The sequence below is a fragment of the Thermothelomyces heterothallicus genome (genome assembly GCF_042370625.1).
Source record: "Thermothelomyces heterothallicus CBS 202.75 unplaced genomic scaffold P884_scaffold_11, whole genome shotgun sequence".
NCBI lineage: Eukaryota > Fungi > Ascomycota > Sordariomycetes > Sordariales > Chaetomiaceae > Thermothelomyces > Thermothelomyces heterothallicus.
The window spans coordinates 683,304-703,504 of record NW_027192572.1 but is presented as its reverse complement, the minus strand read 5'-3'; the positions used below and the strand labels follow the sequence as shown (position 1 = coordinate 703,504).

Sequence of the window (20,201 nt, the reverse complement as noted above, 5' to 3'; positions counted from 1 at the left end):
AGGAAGGGGGAGGAAGCATGCCGCAATAGCGCGTCCATGATCAGACAAACCTGGCCCATGTGGGAAATTTGTCTGTCATAAACCCCCGTTCTGTTTCGTGTGGTCGAATCCTTTGAAAAGGCCGAGGGGTACAACTCCCGACATCGACGGGGTAATTAAATCGCCATTCTACTAATAAATGCCCCGGACTTGATCAGCTCTTTCCAGACCGTCTGGTATCTGACACCGTTGGCCCATTGCTTTTTAGCCCCGTACCTTCTTTTATCGATACTAGTCCCTGAATTCTCCTTTGAGTCGTGAACTGTGCCCATGTAATTAGGCATCAACTTGCAGAGCTTTATTATCCGCACACTGCGCATAGTTAATTAACTGCTCAACCCAACATCTCACCTCCGAAAACACAGCCGTTGATGCAGAACAACCTTGTTTATTTTTGATAATAAACAAAAGTCCTCTATTTCTGTGTGATTCAGGCCACTACGATGGAGGTATCCGATTGATTTCAATCCTCCAAACAGACCCGTGTGCTCGTCGCCGTCTCGGAGAAGTGGGTCTGTCGGAGCCGGCCATGTCGGACTAACGGGCCCCACATTGCCCCCTTTCAGGTGCCAAAAGGCTACTGGTTCTGGTGTTGATCGGACCCAAAATCACGTGCAGTACCCAGGCCAGGCCCAAGGCAACGGCTTTGGAGCAACCCAAACGGGACCGTTGCTGGTGCGGGATTGGTTGAGGCACCAGGCAGCAGCGTTCTGGCCTCTGGTAGGCACCGAAATAACGAAATGGCAATTCGCCTCGACAGGTCGTCGCCGCTTCAACAACGCCATGGATTCTAAAAGCTCCTCTCCTGATTATCTTCCGGGGCCCCGCTGAGTCTCTATTAAGGGCTGTCAATTGCAGCGGGGAGGTCCTTTTTGGCAAACCCGCCCGCCTTCTCGTGGATTCCCGAGAACCGCTGTCCCATTTTATCAGGGAGTTAATTACCCCTCCCACCTACTTTGGGCTGGCTCACAGGCTGCACTTGCTACCGTAACGCGCGGCTTCTTCACCGGACAGTCAGCACTCACACACCCAAAAGCGTGCGCGCTCGCTTCTTCAACACCTTACTCAGCCGAACGGGCCTGGGTGGAACCGCGCTACGTTCACCGCAAACGGGAGCCGAGCAACCAAATTGAGGAACTTTCGAATCACTTTTGTGCAACCCATGGGTTGATTGATCATCACGTTCATTCACATCCTTGTTTTGGCGCCAAACGAGACCGCCGCTCGAAGCGGCCGACTTTTGCTCTTTGTCCATCAACCATCTGGACAGCTCGCCATCTGATCTCCCATCATGGACTCCTTCATCCCTATGGGCGGCGTCCAGCTGCCGGCCTTCCAGCGCCGGCTGAGCCGGTTGTACAATGACACCAAAAAGTCGTCCGACTTCGTCAAAGAACCCGTCCACCATGCCGAGGCTGATCCGGAGATCAAGGCGCTCCACCGCAAGTTGCGCATCCAGAAGGACCGCCTTGTCACCTGGGGTCTTGAGTGGTCCGATCCCAGCCAGTCGGCCGAGGTGCTGATAGACTCGTCCCTCAACAAGGCCGGGCTCAGTGAGGTTGTCGGCAGCATCATGTCGACCATCAAGGACATTCTCGCCGAGGCCGAGCCGCTTTGGCACAGCTCGCGCCGCTTGGCGGGTGAGAAGGTCGAGCCCGAGGAAGCCGCGAAGAAGGGCGAGAAGATCCGGATGGTTGTCTGGGACAAGAATCGGTTCGAGGATCTCATCCGCGATCTGACCACCTCCATCGACACTCTCTATGATCTCTCTCGGACGAGGTCATCGCAGGCCTCGGCCGCTCTGCGTCAGAGAATGCCTGCCCCGACTCCCGCCCTAGAGGACCTGCGCCCGTTCGAGTCGTCCAGAATCCAGACGCCCCGACAGATCGATCCCAAGTCGTTGACCAACCTGCGCTCCTTGCAGGCCGAGCCCATGACGGAGCTTGCTGAGCAGGAGCGCCCTCGCGAGGTTGTGTTCATGAGCAAGCAAGCCTACGCCGAGCTAACACGGAGCACAGCCGGCGGGCGACAGCCGCATGCTCCGCTGCTTCTCGAGTACGCCCCCTTCGACCCCATCTACTCGATGACGGGCATCTCGCCACCCATGGGGCGTTTCGAGAAGGTGTCGGCCGGTCTGCAGCAGGAGCCGCAACGGTCACCCGGGTCGTGGACGGGCTTGCCGCGCCTGCTGGGCTACTTCGAGGACATGGACAACTCCAGGTTCGGCCTCGTCTACCAGTTTCCGCGGACTTTCAACCCCGTCACCTTTGAGCACCTGACACAGAATCCCCTCTACAACTTATGCTCACTTTCCGACTTGCTAGCCCGCCCAGATTTCGAGCCTAAGCTCGAAGCCAAGTTCCGGCTCGCCGCCAACCTCGCCAACACCGTCTTTGACATGCACGCGCGGGGCATCACCCACGGAAACCTCATCAGCGAGAACATCTCGTTTTGCAATGCGGTCGGCACAGACCCCGAGGTCAGCGGGATCACACAAGGCGAGGTAGACATCAGGCGGCCCCTGATATCGTCCTTTGACATCTTCTCGGACCCGCAGTCGCAGGACGCCCCCAAGCCCTTTTCCTTGTACAAGCACCCGCTCGACCCCAGAAACAGCACCCTGTCGCCCTTGGCCAATAATGCAGACTCCAAGACCTTTGACCTCTACTCCCTCGCCATGATCCTCCTGTCCGTCGGTCTCTGGACCAAGCTCGAGAACCTGGTGCCAAGTACGGAGTCGCCGACCCTGCCGGAGTCGGTCCTGGAACAGCTCGCAATCCGCTGCGGCTCGCTCTACATGAAGGCCGTTCAGACCTGCTGGAATGCCGTTGACCAAGAGATCGCCGGGGCTCAAACCACCGAGCAGATTGTGTCACGCGTTCAGTTCAAGGCGAGCAGGTACCTAGAGGCCTGCTGTATTCTGGATGGCGTCAGCAACCTAGAAGAGCGGCTGGGCGATGACCTTGGCGAGCCTCGTCCAGAGCCCGTGCGGCCCGCCACAGCGGGCCCTTCAGTGCGCAAGTCCGAGGACCCGCCCTCGTCCCAGAAACCGGAAAGCAAGCCTGAACAACGCAGTGCGGTCGAGTCATCCCAGGAAGAGGCGCAAGCGGAAAGTCAAGGTGCGTTCATCATCTTTCCCAGCATACTGTGGACCCGGACTAACGACAGCACAGCCGAGGAGTCCATAAGGTCGTCCAAGAAGGTGCGGCTCTATCCGCACGCCCCCCTCCCTCCGGACATAATCGAGAAGTGGAACACGGTCTTCATGCCCCAGATTAACTCTGCCCTGCGCCACTTCTATCGCAAGAATCCCGAATCGGTCGAGATATCGCTCGAGTCGATTGGCGAGAGCCCCCAGCAGACCAAGCCGACGGTTCTTGTTGTCTGCACTTCCGTGGGAAAGGTCAAAGCCATTCTGAAGAAGAAGCTGGGTAACCTATTCGACGGCACTGCCGGCGTGGCGCTCAAGGTGTGCCGGGGCCAAGTCCTCCGGTCACGAAAGCAGCCCAGCCGGAGCATGGCGAAGTCAGTTGACGAAGGACAAGAGGAGGTCGTGGCGGCTAATCCGGGATTTCAAGAGCGACCGAGAAATGGTGCCAGCATTGGGGCCTGGATCGGCGACCGCCATCTCCCACCGGTGAGCCTCGGCGGGCTGATCATGGTGGACAATAAGCAGTACGGGATGACTGTTCACCACATGCTGGATGATCCAGACCAGGTAGTTCAAGCGGGAAAGGGCGGCCCCTCCAGGAGCATGGCCGGACCGAGGTCCGACCTCGCGGCTTGGTATGCTGAGCAGTACGAACACAGCGAGCCGGACCCCGACAGCGGGAGCGAGGTCTACGCCTGCGAGTTTTTGGACTCGGACTCAGACACCCTGTCCGAATCGGCCATCACCAGCGACTACTCGGATGAAGAGGAGGAAGAGGAGGACGAGCAGTTCACCGAGCCTGGTGACATTCCGGGCGTCGAACCGGGTTGCGGCGACGGGTACATCATCACGCAGCCGGCACTCGACGATGTCCCAGAGGGCTTCTACCCCTCCGCCGAGACGGAGGACGAAGACCACCTGGACACCTACTCCGTCGGGGAGGTGTATGCATCCAGCGGGATCCGCCGCCGCACCGAGAATGGCCTGCTCCACGAAATCGATTGGGCCTTGTTCGAGTTCAACGAGGATCGAGCCCCAGACGGAAACCTCATCCCGACCCTAACTCCCGCGCCCAAATCTGAGGGCCGGCGGCGGATGTGTTGGGAAAGCGAACCGGCAGATGACGAAGGCAACGAGTTTTCCTTTGTCCACCCAACGTCGGTCGTCCCCTCGTCCAGCCTGCCGGGTCTCGAGGTGCAGTGCATGGCGCGCACAAGCGGCTTGCAGACCGGCCAGGTCTTGCAAGCCATCGCGTCGGTCAAGATCTACGGCCGCGTCTCCCCGAGCCACATTTACCAAGTCGCAGGAACGCATCCGCTCCAGTCCCGATCCCATCCCGGCCCACGGCGGCCCGTCCTCCCGATGGGCATCCCCGGTGATAGCGGCGCGTGGGTGGTCGACCGCGAGCAGGGCGCCGTGTGCGGGCACATCCTGGCGTGGAGCGAGCGGAAGCGGGTCGCGTACATCTGCCCGATGGACGTGCTGATGCTGGACATCGCCGAGACGCTGGAGGCGAACGAAATCCGCCTGCCTGGAGGGGAGATCATATTCTCGCGCAAGCCGTTGTCGATGCTGGCGGGGCCGACGACGCGGGAGAAGAGGGGCAGCGCGCGGATGTCGACGCAGTCGAGTCGGCTCAGCAGGGCGAGCGGGCTGAGCCGCGTGTCGGAACGGGTTTCGGGGCTGGACGACGACGACGACGACAACGACAACGACAGCGAGGACGCGGCGTCGAGCCTCGTGTCGCCGCTGCAACAGAACCGGCAGTCGGTCCAGAGTAGACGGTCCCGGTTGAGCCAGCGGAGCTCGTATCTGGCGCATCCTCCGCAGCAGCAGCAGGACGATGTTGATGCGCTAACGCCTGCGCCGGGGAAGAGCGCTCGCCATGACCATGATGATGAATCTTACGATGAAGGACTCGAAGTAGAATTGCCTCCCACCAAGGAGTTCATGGATACGCAGCTGTCTGAAAAGGACGTTCCGGTCGGCATGATGGGATGGGTTGCTTGATACCACTGATGGATGAAAACTTTCCCGTTGGATGTAATTCTTGCATTATTATTATTTTTTTTTTTTTTTTTGACGTTCAGCGTATATAATTTCGTAACTACGGAAAGTCGTCTTGCTTCATCCACTCGCGCTCCTTGGGTAGAAACTTGTTATGTCGGACCTGCTCCATTGACTCAAGCGATGTAATTAAACGTAGACTGGTCGTCGGCGCCAACACCCATACAAGATCTGACATGACGAGGAAACAGGACTTGTAGGCCGCGTAAAGAGAGGGTATAAGATGGTGATACAACAAAGGAAAGCCCATGATACAAACAGCTTAGACTGCCACCTCCATCCGATCAACCCGTCATCCCACCCTCACCTCTTTCACCCCCGGTTTATAACAGACAAGCTCTTGCTGCGTCACTAAGATATGCCAGGGATTTCTCGGAACGCATAATCATCATCTCGCATCATCCCCAGGTCTTTCCCTCCCCCACGCTCTTTATTTTGTTTTGTTCCACCTTTTAAATCTTTTCTTCTCCCCTCACGAACTCTCTCAGCTTCCCCTGCACTTCTCACAATTCATCTTTGAGGCCAGACGCCTTGTCCTTGACAGCGTCGGTAGCCTTGGCCAGGCCGACCGCGACCTTGGCACTCTCGTACTGGTCTTCGGCCCACTGAAGGCCCTGCTGCAGCCGCTCAGATGCGATAGACTGGATTTGTGACCACTCTACCGCAGGTACCGGGAGTTTGGTAGGCAGAATGCCAGACTTGGTTGTTGTAGAGCCATAGAGCTGGTCCGACGCGCCCTTGATCGCGTCGTCGAGACGGGAGCTTGCCGAGGCCATGGCCTTGCTGTAAGCGGCCGTGACGGACGCCAGCAACTTTTCGTGGACCGGCTCCGGCGTACCGCGAATTTGGGCAGATACTATAGACAGGGCTTGCGAGTACTGGTCATTGGCGAGCGACATGGCCGACGCGTAGGCTGACTTCAGGTCCTCGTGCATGGACTCCATGGCCGCCGACACATCGTCCAGCGTGTCCTCGTCGAGGATCGGTCTCCGGTTGGGGACGGATTGGGCGGCCGCACCGAAGAGCGCTGGCCTCACGGTCGCCGTCTCGGAGACGGGCAGGGCATCTTCTTCCACGCCCAGATCCTCGTCGTCCTCGTGTTCTTCGGTTGTCCCGCTCTGCTCAGTGGGTAAATCAACCGGGCTAGCCTTGTCCTCTCCGACATCTTCCACCTCTTCAGTAGAATTGCCAAGGATTACTGGGGTTTCGAAGATCATGCTCGAGGCATTTTCGGGTTGCTCTACGATTTCCGGTTGGTCTGCGACCATTGGAGTCGGCTCGGATGTTGCATCGGCAACGCTTGAGAGTTCCTCTGGAGCAACCGAGAGCTCCTCTGAGCTCGAATCCACAGCTCCGGCCGTTGCCTGCTCGCCCGGCTCGGAAGCGTCTTCGCTAGAAGCGACAACCCCTGATTTAGTGGCATCTTCAGTTCGAGGCACCTCCGTTGAACTAGATTGTGACTCTTCGAGGACCAAGGAGGCTTCGACGGCAGGTTCGGACGACGGATCCGAAGTTTCAGAGGCTATGGAGACGTCCTCCGAGTCCGCTTCTTGCTCCTCGGAACCGCCCTCGGCTTCCTTCGACCCGAGAACGGCGCTGGACGCCTGACTCGCAGCCTCAGAGACAAGACTGACGCCTTCGCTTATCCCGTCTAACACCGAGTCCTTGGCCTCCTTGGCAGCGTCGACAATCGCTTCGGCCGCGCTAGCCGCAGCCAATTTCGCAGCCTCAACTGCCTCAGCAGCCTGCTGCATCAAGGTGCTGTCAAACTCGGGAGTATCGTCGCCAGCAGTCAGCTTCCAGTTAGCGACCTGCTTCAGGCGGGCGAGCTCCTTGGCAGTTGAGGCGGCAACTTCCATCGCTTCATCTTCGATATTCGCCGCCTCGATCTGGGCAATCTCGATACTAGGGTGGCTGGTCACATGGTTCCGGAGATCGTTCTTCCACTCGTCAAATCGGCCTTTGAGTTGATGATACTTGGCCCAGTCCTTGTACGTGATGCCATCGGTCCATGCCCACTTCATGCCAATCTTCTGGAGGGCCAGATCTCGAATGTTCTCCAGGATTGTAAAGTGAGTCTCAGCGGCTTGCGTGACAGAGTTCTGAAGCTCCTTCTCATAGTCTTCGCGCCATGTGCGTACTGCCTGTCCCTTCTCCTTAACTGCCAAGCCCGCCTTCCGGACAGCCTTGACAATCTGATCTTGGGCGTCTTCAGGCGTCGCGCCGCCCTTCTTTACAGTCCCGATGATGTCGATAATGGCGCTGCGAAGGGCGACAAGCTCGTCAACGGCAGTTGTCTGCAGCCGGTCGAGGTGTGCTTTGCCCGTGCCCCTCGCGTTCTGCCGCATCATGGTCTTCGTGATTTCCTGGACTCGGTCGTCGATCTCGGCAGCAGCCTCATCGGCGGCCTTGGCATACCGCTCTTGCCAATCCTTGAGGTCGGCCGCCACGATTTCCCGGGTCTCGCGGCGTCTGGGGTCCTCCTTTTCGAGGTTCTCGTCAACCTCGGGAGGGGGGATGGGCTGCAACGTCGACCTCAATCTAGGAGACTCGGCAGCGGCGCGATCCTTCTTGGTCTCAGCGGCGCCGGTTGACGATGATGACGACGGCGCATATACCGACGTGGAGGTGGCAGTAACCGAGACCGCAGGCTTAGTAAACGAGGACGTAGTCTTGACCGAGGCGCTGGTTGAGGAATCAGTCGGTGGCTTGGGGACGGACTTCTTGCCGGTGCTGTAACGACCCAGGCGCTTGCCTATCTTGACTAGCTGGGGCTCGACATTCTCGACATAGATAGCTCTGATCTGTGGCCCGACCGTTCCATTTAGGAAATTGTAGGTCTTGTTCCATGTCCAGACGCAGGTTGGGAAGATGGTGTTGCTGGCAAAATTCGACGTCGCGCGGTACCCCTCCACCAAGTGTGGCTGCATGTAAAGATACGCGGGCACCAGGAGTTCGTGGTAGGTTTGGAGGCTGTTGGTTCGCGCAATCTCGTAGTATGGGCCAAGGGCGGTTGTGATGGTGTTGACGTGGGGAGCCAGTTTTTCGTCGTACTGCGCTCTGGCAAGACTCTGATACCTTTTCACCTGAGGCTGGACCGTCTTCTCCCACTGGGCTTCTGCGAACGCCTGCACCTGCTGCAGGCGCGGGGCGCCGTACTGCCTCGCATAGCCCCAGCTCGGCGCAATGATTTTTTGGTCGACGATGTTATAGTAGGGTCGCACCGCGTCGACGTATGGGGCCGCATACGCGTCATAGTATGGCTCGACATGGGGCGCGACGGCGTGTTTGAGCTGGAAATAGGGCTTGCAGATGCGCGGAGAAGTGTCGTCGCAGGCGTCCAGGCTTGCGGGGCATCGAAATAGAATCGTCAGGATGGTGTACCATGTCAGCAGCCTATATAAGACGGTCAGTGGATGTGAAGGCAGACAGATCAATCACGGTTGACGAGGGCGGGCTTACCGTGCGGCGATGCTGAATGTTCGGGAAAACAATCCGGGCCCGCGGGATTTCGTCCTCGTCTTATTGCTCGGCGCGTGGCCGTTCACTGGGGACTTGGTTGCGCCATTGATACCGTTCGCCGCCCTCGAGCTCGAGGTACTTGAGGTCCTCGGAGTGCCGTTCGTGTCGTCCATGATGTGGCGTTGGTTCAGCACCAGGCTGATCACCAAAAGCTGCGACAACGCGTCGCGCGACCAAAAGGCGTGTCCGTGTCCTCGTGGTATCTGTAGCTCAATAGCGTCCTGTGGGATCGCACAGTGAGCTCTTGTCGAACGCGCGATGGGTGAGCAGCTTGGGCAGCTTGGTGCTGGCCAATTTGTAGTTGATCGGTCGATGCTGGTGAAAACGAACCTCGGAGGAATTGCTCGCTATTCGCACCTCGATTTCCCTTTGGTTTATCGCATGAGCTGCCTGCATATCGCAAAGCCAAGAGCAGGGAATCGAAGCCCTAAAAGGTTGTCGAAGGAATCCGGGTAGCAACGTCAGGAAGCTTCTTTTCTGTGTTAAAAGAGAACGTCCGACGCAAGAAGGATAGCCTTCAAAGCAACTTTTGCGATGTTCCGGGCTTTGTTCCGGGCTTTGTCCCGGACTGTTCGGTGATGGTGTCGCCTAACGTCAATCGTCAATCAAGCAGAAGCTTTGGTTTTCGGTGTTGGCGTGAGCAGTGACTTGCCCCACGCACCGGATGCACGTCATTCGCAGCACTCCCGCCGATCTCGAGGGAGGAAAGGGAGTAATAAAAAAGAAAGAGTTCAGCTCTCGGCCTTCAAACAAGTTTATGGGCTCGGGTTTCAATTGACTCAAAATTCCGAAGAGCTAATCCTGCTTTATTTTATCTTGCGGGATCCTACCAAACTGTCTCAGGAGTCTCGGCAATCGCTCTCCATCCTCATTCCGGGGGGTGTTCGAGAAATTGCCCATGCTGTTTCGAGCAGACCTTTGTAATGTCCAACCCTGCATCTCGCAGCTGAGCCGAGACTTATCTGGCAGGAAGCTCCGGGTCAATAAATAACCCCAAGACCTACGAGCGCACCAAGTAGGCAATAGTTATTGGGAAGACACTAGATATCGCGACATAGTTTTCATCCAAACATGCTGCATACGTACGGTATATATATGGAAGCAATACCTCGAATTTTTGTGCCACTTGTTTGTTGGCTGTCGCTATGCGAAACAGTCGAGCGGCATAACTAAAACGCTCCAGGTGCTGCAAGGGGGGTTGCTTCGGCCCCGTTATCCGCCCCTTGCCATATTTCAGACATTCCTCGCCGTAACTTACTTTGTAACCAAGGTACCTTACCTCGTGTACTGTACGGATTACAGTACGGATTACGCAGAATGGCTCGTGAAGTCATTGTTCTTTGCTGTGAGGCACGTGCACTGCCCGCGTTGCCCCCGGTTTCTTGGCGCACTACTCCGTATTGGCTGATGCTGGCCAAGCCTCTGTGGGGTAAGTAGCATCGTGTTCATGTTTCTAACGCTGGATAGACGTTTTTTTCGATTCGCCATCTCCAACAACAACGACAAACGCACGAGGATTCCGCGTTTGGTCAGCACTGCTCGTCTGGCGTCCCTTCAATACGGATAGGGAAAAGTGGTTATTTTTGATACACCGATTTTCACTGGCCGTTGCTGTGTTTTCCTCGATTGTTCCGCGGCCGCTACCGACTTTCCTAAGCGACGTTCAGCGACGACCTTTTGGCAACCACGAGAACGATCGCCGGCACCATCGAGATCCTGCCGACCATTATCCTCCCGCCCGTCTCCCTGATGGGAGCTAGGCTTATCTTGTCATGACGTCGAATGGCGTGCCCGTTAACCAGCCGCCCGACCCGACCCTCGACGCCGTAATGGATGGCCTCCCTGAACCCTTTCCGGCGCCCGACCCGACTCGGTTTCCCAATACGCGGCGCCGGATATCGTCCTCGGCTACGAAGGGCTTTCGAACGAACCCCCCAGACTCGCAGACTTCCGATCCTGACACATGCCGCATATGCAGAGGAGAGGGTTCAGAAGACGAGCCGCTCTTCTTCCCCTGCAAATGCAGCGGGAGCATCAAGTATGTCCACCAGGACTGTTTGATGGAGTGGCTTTCACACTCGCAGAAGAAGCACTGCGAGCTGTGTAAGACCTCTTTCCGCTTCACCAAGCTTTACGATCCCAACATGCCGAAATCCCTACCAGTCCATGTGTTTCTCCGGCACACAGCCAAGTATCTGCTCCGCAACCTGCTTGTCTGGATGAGGGCTGCACTAGTCGCCAACGTTTGGTTGGTTTGGTTGCCCTATTTGATGCGCACCGTATGGTCGTTTCTGTTCTGGATCAGCGACGAGGGGCTGGGCGGTAAGGCGATCGTCTCCGGAGTGGGTAGTGGCGAGTTTGACTTGATTGCTGGAGCCTCGCACAACTCCAACGTGTGCCCCTCCAGTCCGCTATTTGCGGCGACTACCACCGTCGCCTCGATAGGGGGTGTAATCGACAACCTCCCTCCGGAATCCGCGAGGTTGGTCAAGGGCCTATATGGCATCAAGCTGGCATCCAGCGACCCCATCTATTCCGCCATCCTGCGACTATTCTTCGGCCCCGTGGCCACCAGAGACAAGCCCGCTGTCGGTTTAAACGCAACTGGCGCAGCGCCGACGCCGAGCTTATATCACAAGTCCCTGCTCAGCGACGTCGACTTTCTCCGCAACCTAACGCGACATCCGTCCATCAACCGGGCCGTCATTCACGTGCTGGAGGGCCAGATCATCACCATCTTAGTCATAGTGTGCTTTATCCTTATCATCTTGGTTCGAGACTACGTTGTACAGCAGCAGCCCGAGATCAACATGCGTGCTGCCTTCGCCGCGGTTGAGAACCCGGTGCAACCCGCGGCTGTGGAGCCGGCCAACGCTGAAGTCCAGGCCGAAGCGGAACCAGATGACGAACAGTTCGAGGATGTTCTAGACGAGACGACGGATGCTTTCGACGATACAAACAGCGAGACTGCGGACGAAGATCTGAGGGCCAACCTCCGCGACCGTCTCCCTGACGACCCGACCGAGTCCTCCTCACGGCCGATGTCCCCAAACCTCGTGCCACCCACTATCCCGGTCCAAGGAAGTGACATGCAAGGACTTGATCGGACGACAATGCAAGAGTACTTCGACATATACCGCGAGGCGCGCGGTAACCTGGAAGAGGTTTTGAGGATCGCGCGGGAGCGCAACCTCGAGGTCAAGTTGGACCATTGGATGCGGTTGACCAGATCTATGATGGCACGCCAGCGAGACAACGATGCAGTCAGAACTGACCAGGCTGAGCCTTCGGGATCAGCAGCCCTGCGTGAAGAGAAGTCGGATACCAGTCCGTTCGGTCCACTAGTCGACGAGTCAGAGACAAGCGAGGACAACAACTCCAAGGGGAAAGAGATACTGGTAGAAGATGCAGAAGACACCTGGGGCCAGCCGATGGGCCACCCCTTGCGGCCGAGGGCGCATACTGACGGCCCTTTGATCAATAACACAGTCAACCCCTTTGCAAACAACAACTGGTCTTTTACAGACCTACCTCCAGACCCACCATCTCGAGATTCGGTGGTTCCCGAATCTGGGATTCAAAGGCCGTCCGAACATGCCTTCCCACCTTGGGAAGCACCAGCATCCTCAAGCGACGCAACCGCACCTCGCGACCTCGGGGCTTCAACCGATGATTCTTCGCAGGCCCTGCCCGTTGGCCCCGATCCTCCAAACCAGGCAGACGCGCAGCCAGTGCCCCAAGCCCCCAATGTATGGGGCCCCGCAGGTTTCATCGGCCGGATTGCCGATTTTATGTGGCGGCAGGTTGATGCTATTAATCCAGATGACCTTGCTCCTGTTAATTTCCGTGGCGATTTTGCCGAAGATGAGCCCGAGGAGGAAGAAGGCGTGGAAAACGCGCCGGCCAACGGAGCGGGGCAGGATCGGCAAGGTGCCGATGCAGCGGGTGGACTCGACGCCGAAGCGATTGAAGATGCGGAGGACCTAGAAGGCATTTTGGAGCTTCTCGGGATGCGCGGCCCGGTCGCCGGCCTGTTCCAGAATGCCATATTCTGCGCATTTCTCGTCAGTATCACCATCTTCGTCGGCGTTTTCATCCCGTACAACATTGGCCGCGTCACGATATGGGGACTTGCCAACCCCATGCGCATCGCTCGGATGTTCTTTAGCCTCTCCAAGTTTCTCCAGGACTGCCTTCTGCTATTCTTAGGCTTGGCATCCTCGACCATCTCCGAGTCGTTCTACTTGCTGAGCCGGGCGCTGTTGCTGTCGTCCGTCGCCGACTACTCGCTGAGGGCCGTCAATGCGTCGTGGTTTATGGCGCTCGGCGCTGCAAACAGGATCGGGGCCAGCTTCGTGACGGAGTTGCCCCTGATATCTGCATCGGAAGTGCGCAATTTCTCTGCCATCAGCCACGCTGCGTTGTTCGTGCTGAAGGACCACATCGTCCTGGCCTTGTCAAGCTTGTGGCACTTCGTTGAGTTCTTCTTCGGAGGCGACTATACCGTCAAAGGTGCGGAAGCATATGCCGCAGCCGCAAAAATACTAGTGTTTGTGAAGCGAGTGTTGCCAACCGTCTTCAATCCGACTTCCTGGGTTCTCAATCTCGACCTGCCCAAAACTACGGACACGATCAATCACGAGCTTGCCTACTGGGCCGGCATGGACAGGTTCTGGGCAACGCTCGCGGGGTACATCGCCATCTCGCTCATGGCCGCGCTCTATCTGCGGCGGGGTGCTCCCTTTTCTACCACCCAGGCAGCGCAAGAGTGGGAAGCGTCCATCATTGACGGACTCAACCAAGCAAGCGGGGTCATGAAGGTCATTCTCATCATCAGCATTGAGATGCTCGTCTTTCCCCTCTACTGCGGCATGCTCCTCGACCTCGCTCTGCTCCCACTCTTCGAACACACGACGCTCAAATCCCGCCTTCTCTTCACCCTCAACTACCCGGTCACATCCATATTTGTGCACTGGTTTATTGGCACCGGCTACATGTTCCACTTTGCGCTCTTTGTGTCCATGTGCCGCAAGATTATGCGCAAGGGCGTGCTCTACTTCATCCGCGATCCGGATGACCCCGAGTTTCATCCGGTGCGGGACGTGCTGGAGCGTAACGTAACGACGCAGCTGCGTAAGATATTGTTTTCGGCGTTCGTTTACGGCGCTCTGGTTGTCGTCTGTCTCGGTGGCGTCGTATGGGGCTTGTCTGTGTCCCTCCCGGTCTTGCCGATTCACTACTCGTCCGACGAGCCGGTGCTCGAGTTTCCGATCGACCTGCTGTTTCACAGCTTCCTAATGCCGGTCGTCGTCAAGTACTTCAAGCCAAGCCACGGGCTCCATGCCATGTATACCTGGTGGTTCCGCCGGTGCGCCCGAGCTCTACGGATCACGTGGTTTCTCTTCGGCGAGCGGCGGGTCGATGAGGAGGGCCAGCTCATCCTCCCCCAGGATTCGCCTGATCGCAACCTTCCATTCTGGAGACGGTGGTTCCTCGAGGTTGACAGCAACGGCCGCGTTGTGGCAAGGTCGTGGCGCGGTATTCTTCAAGGCGGCACGGAGAAGAGTTTGACAACGAAAAAGGGACGCATTCTACGGAAAGAGAGCTTAATTCGGTCCGGTCAGCTCATTCCCGATGGACGGTTCGTCCGGACGCCCGCGTCCGACCAGGTCAAGATTCCGAAAGGCGCCGGGGTGTTTCTCGACGTGGACGAGAACAACAAGAGATTAGACAAACTGCCCGAAACAGACATCTACTCGACCAAGCAGTACCAGCTCGTCTATGTGCCACCCCACTTCCGGTTCCGTATCTTCCTCTTCATCCTCCTCATCTGGATTTTTGCCGCCGTCACGGGTGTCTGCAGCACTATAATTCCACTCGTCTTTGGCCGATGGATGCTCAAGCAGCTGATCCCGCCGCACATTCGCATCAATGACATCTACGCCTTTAGCATCGGCATTCATATTCTCGGCTTCGCGTCGTACGCGCTGTTCCACGTACGGGCCATCTACAGCACTGTCAAGAATTATCTGGCAGCGGCCCTGGGAGCCCTCGGCCATCGCGATGTGTTCCGGGGAACGTGGCATGCAGTTAGCCGCGCTGCCCGGGTCGCCTTTACCTACTTCTTTACCCTGGTGGTGTTTCCGCTCCTCGCCGCGTCGCTGTTGGAGCTTTACGCCCTTGTTCCTCTCAACGAGGTGATGTACGGGAGTGTGCTCAGGCCTGGCTTCCCAAACTCCGTCGCTGCCGGAAGCGTCAAGCCTACAGTTCCGACGCATACCATCCACGTGGTCCAGACCTGGACGCTCGGCCTTCTCTACCTGAAGCTAGCCATGCGCATCACCAACACGGTGTTCAGGGGCTCACGTGTCTCTAACGCGGCAAGAGCCGTGATTCGACGCGGGTGGCTGGACCCAGATGTCTCGATCCTCACACGGGCGTTCGTCATCCCCGGTCTGGCGATATGGCTAGTTGCCGTGGCGACGCCATTGCTTCTGGCCAAGACCGTCATCGCCAACGGCTTCGCGCACACTTTGATCAGGAACTTCGTCACGGGTCCGGGTCATGAACCGCCCGACCAGGCGCTGTACGACGTGTTCGTGGTGCTGATATACCGCATGAGCTTCCCGTTCGTAGCGTTCGTCATCCTCGGCGGACTCTCCCTGTGGAGCATGCTTGGCGTCTTTCGAAGTTGGCAGGGGCGAATCCGGGACGAGGCCTATCTGATCGGCGAAAGGCTCCACAACTTTGGCGGGACAAACGCGTTCCGGGACCGGGCCGTGTGGAGACATGGCCGAGGAAGAATTTGACTCGACACTGCGGCGCTCGCTTGTTTTGGCGTTTTGCTGGCCTGCTTCCTTAGTTTTATTTTTAGATGAACCAAGCTTTTCGTTTCAAGTTCCGGTTTCAAGGTTGCCCAACTTCTCTCCCAAATCGCAGATTCGGCGTTATCGGTGTCACCAAGGTCATGTCTGGGATGATTTCTGGAAAGGTGTCGGAGCGGTTGCTGTGTTATGCATTAATAGGTGTGCATCGATAGACTTCAGTGATGTTAATTACGATAGGGCAAGGTTCGCTCGGAAGGTGATAATGTGTCAACATAAGTGAGTCTTGTACTGTAATCTGTACACCTGTTTCCACCTTCGAGCGCTGTGCTCGCCAGTGCTTAGGCCACGATGCACGAGCATCCCCTACGTAACTCGCGAGTCAGTTGTGGGGGAAAGCGGGTCGGAGGAGGTCTTATCTGTGTGGTTCTGCTCCTTCGTTATGGCCATGCGGTGGCCGGGGATGGGCACGGTGGGCTTCTTCCTTTCACTCTGCCTCTGACGAAACTGCGACGCGTTCTTCTAGATGCAATTTTAGGCGAGCAGGGGGCTGGACTTCACACAGTGGGGAGGTTCGGGGGTGAAAACGTCGGTCTCACATATCAGCGATCATGGACAATGCTTCTCGCCGTTCTTTTTATGGGCTGTGGAACTCTCTGCTCTTGAGGCGAGCCCGACTCAACCAACTTCAGACCAGCCCTGGCCTTGGGAATCTACGACACCCCCCGGGCACGATTGAAAGGCTGCGAACCGGGTAATCGTCTAATTATCTCCCAACGTGTACCTCGCCACGTCGCCCCCTGAACTGAAACGGCAGCGGTGGAGAGCATCTCGAGTGGGTGCTATCAACCGGGTGAGGAAGAGTGACATATATTAATCGAACGCTAGATGCTGTCGCGGTTTCTCTTGATTTCTCTCTGACTTGTCGAGTTTGGCTGCGCTGCTCCAGGTTGTTCCTTTCTCTTGTTTCTAATTATTCTTTCATTCCATTTCGTTTCATTCCGTTCCATCTCGTGTCTTCCGTGTTTGTTTGGTTAAGCCTCTCTCTCTCTCTCTCTCTCTCTCTCTTTTTTTTTTTTTTTTTTTTTCTCTATCTTTTCAGCTGCTGGTCAGTCTTGTCCGCTCAGCCAGTAATCAACATGTCAACACCGCGGCGAAGCACGTATTATGTGTACTCTGGCACCGGGTACCAGCCATTCGCCGTTCAAGAGGGCCGCCAGGTCTCGGTCTGGCCTCGACCTGCCCAAGCCGAGGAAGCGGGTTTTCAGTCCAGCCAGTCGACCATCCGGGGTTCACCCACCGCTTCGGGCCGGTCGTCTACGGAATACAGCGAGAGCCATCTCGGAGATATTGAAAAAAGCCTGAATATCGACACCGTCCCTTCCCTCCGGCTCCATTCTCTCCAGTCAAACAATGGCAGCCATGACGGGGAGCAGCAAGACGAGGAGAAGTTCGGAGCGCCGGGTGTGGAAATGAAGTCGACAACAACGACCACCGCCGGCGCTGCTGCGGACCACTCGCGAGAGACGGGAACACGCGCCAAGCTGCCCATCCGCGAGCGCCTCAAGCACTTCACGTGGGCGTGGTACACGCTCATCATGTCCACGGGCGGGCTGTCGCTGCTGATGCGCGCGCAGCCGCACCAGTTCCCCGGCCTGTTCCCGATCGGGCTGGCCGTCTTCGTCGTCAACATCGTGCTGTTCGTGCTGGTCACGTCGGCGCAGATCGCCCGCTTCGTCCTGTTCCCGGGCACCTTCGCCCGGTCGCTGGGGCACCCGCGCGAGGGCTTCTTCTTCCCGACCTTCTTCCTGTCGGTGGCGACGCTGATTACGTGCACGCAGCGGTACTGCGTGCCCGAGGACGCGGCCGAGGCCCGGGCGGCGGCCGGGACGCTGCTGTGGCTGCTGCGGGCCGCCTTCTGGACCTACCTGGTGCTGACGACGTGCGTGGCCGTGGGCCAGTACTCGTACGTCTTCTCGGCGCACAGCTTCGGCCTGCAGACCATGATGCCGACCTGGATCCTGCCCATCTTCCCCGTCATGCTCTCCGGCACCGTCGCCTCCGTCATCGCCGGGTCCCAGCCGCCCGAGGAGGCCGTGCCCATCGCCGTCGCCGGCCTGACCTGCCAGGGGCTCGGCATCGCCGTGGCCTTCATGATGTACGCCCACATGGTCGGCCGGCTGATGCAGTCCGGCCTGCCCGACCGGGAACACCGGACCGGCCTCTTCATGTGCGTCGGCCCGCCCGCCTTCACGGCGCTGGCCTTCGTCGGCCTGGCCACCGGCCTGCCCCAGGACTTCGACCACGACATGGACGGCTTCGTCGACGCCGTCGTCATCGAGACCATGGGCCTGGTCGGCGCCGGCTTCCTGTGGGCGCTGAGCTTCTGGTGGTTCGGCATCGCCCTCCTGGCCGTCGTCCAGAGCCCGCCCGAGCACTTCCACCTCGGCTGGTGGGCCTCCGTCTTCCCCAACACGGGCTTCGTCCTGGCCACCATCTCGATCGGCAAGACCTACCACAGCGAGGGCATCCTCTGGCTGTCGACCGCCCTCTCCGTCGTCCTGCTGCTCACCTACCTGTTCGTGCTGTACAATCACGTGCGCGCCGTCATAGTGCAGGACATTATGTATCCGGGGCGGGACGAGGACGTGGAGGATCATTAGTTTGGGGTGTTTTTTTTTTATTTTTGTTTTGTTTTGTTTGGTTTTGTTTCTGGTTCCGCGTCAGCGGGGACTGGCGAGCGCGGTGACGGCACTGCAGCGGTCAGGGCAGCAATGCCGGGGGCAGCCATTTTCGCATCTCTACATATATATTACATACATATTACACTGCAGATGGAATAAGAGCAGCAACAAAAGGAACTCGGTAGATTAATTGGGAAACCTGTGTCTCCCGAGCAAGCAGAGTTATCGTGATGGGGTCAAGGGTGACCATCCGTACATACGGTGAGCGCAAAACAATCAATAGGCAATTACTTCCTATATTAATTAGTACTCCGTGCGGAATAACTTATTTGTCCTACTAAGGATGTAAAGATATAAGAAAACGACATGGATGACTACAGAGTAATCCGTACTCCGTATGCCGATCCAATATCCCGCCGTCCTTGTTCACCCCTGCCCCCTCCCCCCTGTCCTTGCCAAAAAAAAAAAAAAAAAAATCTCCGGGTGCTTAATTAATTCTCACTCGGCTCTCTCAACGCCCGGCGGGCTGTGAGACGTAATCTGTCGCAATCGTGGCATGTTCCACTGTCGGTAGTTACTGCTCCTGCGCCTCCGTGGCCGGGGGGAGGTCGCATAAGTGTAATCAGGCGGCTGGGGAGCAACTTGGCTAGAGTCTGGTTGTGGAAAGTCTTAACGAAGTCCTTGGACCGCCGGGACGATGGGACACCGACGGCGTAGGACTGAGAGTACATACATACTTACAGGATCATGGCTCGGTGGGAGAAGACTGTGGGCGACGGTCACAACAAGCCATCCCCTCCCCCCTCGGCTTGTCCTGGTCGCCCACCCGCCGGGAGAGCTCCTGGACTCTGTCCAGTGGTAGCAGGTCTTCCCTCCTGCAAGCCGACGTTCTTGGAGTAGGAAAGCGGCCGGCATGTCGGATAGGTCCAGGCTCTCTCCGTCTGCGCGCCGGCTGCCAGCGACTCGAGCCAGTCGCTCACCACCGCCACGACGCTGCCGTTGGAGACTCGGGCCGGTATGTCGGCGCCGTGCACGGCGGCTAGGTTGTCAGACATCTCATGCCGTAATTAGAAGTCACCCAATATGAGAGCGCCAAACGGCAGCAAGATGAGCATGGCCCCAGAGATGTACGTTGTGGCTGCTGTTCGCCCGGCGCATCTCGCCATCGACCGTCACGACCTCAACCTTGACAACGTGGTTCGGGGGAGACCTCCCACATACGCCACGCCGGGCCGAGTCCTCCCCGCTGCGAGTGTCAGCATTACACGCATGCTTGTATGTCCGCGGCTGGAGGTCAGGAGGAGAAGGGGGGGAGGGAGGGGACTAGGGGGAAAGGGTCGGGGGAAAGAGTCAGGGGAAAGGGTCAGGGGAAATGATTGCCAAGTTGTTCTCGAAAATGCGTGTCGAAATCAACAGAGGAAACCAGCTACAAAAGCAAAATGTTACCAAGAAGGTCGCTTTTCTCGTCCTGGTTTTGTCTTGACTGCTTGTCCTTCCCCTTCCTTATTTAATTTTGGTTAATTACAGACCTGCACCAAATGACGTGAGTACATTGGGGCTCAAACCAGGCACAGAGCCCCGAGGACTTGGAAATACATACCATTGGCACTGAAGAACGGTTGCCCCGAGGAGGGATTTCGAAATATGTACGACACCAGGACGCCTTATAATGAAAGTTGATTGGACAGGGTTACAGGGACAACAATAGTCGAAACGATTGTATCGGTGATAGAACCTTTGCTCGCTCTCGCCATCCCATGCTCCCACCATAAGCAAGAGAAACCCACGACTATTCTGTCGGCGCCCTCGCGCTTCATTGTTGAACGAAAGATATCGAGTCCCTGGTACACGCCATTCAACCCATCATTTCGGTATGCGCCATATGTGCACTGAGTTGCGTCACCACCCCTTCCT

The 20,201-nt window shown here is 57.4% G+C and overlaps 4 protein-coding genes across 4 annotated transcripts; 3 read left to right on the top strand and 1 right to left on the bottom strand.

Annotated features, from left to right (window-relative positions):
- Positions 1-1,330: 1,330 nt before the first annotated feature.
- P884DRAFT_269829 (uncharacterized protein) lies at positions 1,331-5,200 on the top strand (the record flags this gene model as incomplete). Its single annotated transcript, XM_069442299.1, has 2 exons — positions 1,331-3,158; positions 3,213-5,200. The coding sequence occupies 2 exons, from the start codon at positions 1,331-1,333 to the stop codon at positions 5,198-5,200; spliced, it is 3,816 nt and encodes a 1,271-aa protein (XP_069297631.1).
- A 560-nt stretch (positions 5,201-5,760) lies between these two features.
- On the bottom strand, positions 5,761-8,892 carry P884DRAFT_200320 (uncharacterized protein; the record flags this gene model as incomplete). The annotated part of the gene is made up of 2 exons (XM_069438288.1): positions 5,761-8,653; positions 8,720-8,892. 2 exons carry the CDS (start codon positions 8,890-8,892, stop codon positions 5,761-5,763), a joined length of 3,066 nt encoding a protein of 1,021 aa, XP_069297630.1.
- Positions 8,893-10,290: 1,398 nt separating this feature from the next.
- On the top strand, positions 10,291-15,846 carry P884DRAFT_259678 (uncharacterized protein). The gene has a single exon (XM_069441374.1). The coding sequence runs from the start codon at positions 10,552-10,554 to the stop codon at positions 15,586-15,588; it is 5,037 nt and encodes a 1,678-aa protein (XP_069297629.1). The 5' UTR covers positions 10,291-10,551; the 3' UTR covers positions 15,589-15,846.
- Positions 15,847-16,742: 896 nt separating this feature from the next.
- On the top strand, positions 16,743-18,266 carry P884DRAFT_200324 (voltage-dependent anion channel-domain-containing protein; the record flags this gene model as incomplete). The annotated part of the gene is made up of 1 exon (XM_069438289.1): positions 16,743-18,266. One exon carries the CDS (start codon positions 16,743-16,745, stop codon positions 18,264-18,266), a length of 1,524 nt encoding a protein of 507 aa, XP_069297628.1.
- Between the last annotated feature and the right edge of the window lie 1,935 nt (positions 18,267-20,201).

Bases quoted from the DNA above. Each gene is read 5' to 3' on its own strand.
- P884DRAFT_259678 (XM_069441374.1), top strand. From the start codon at position 10,552: ATGACGTCGAATGGCGTGCCCGTTAACCAGCCGCCCGACCCGACCCTC.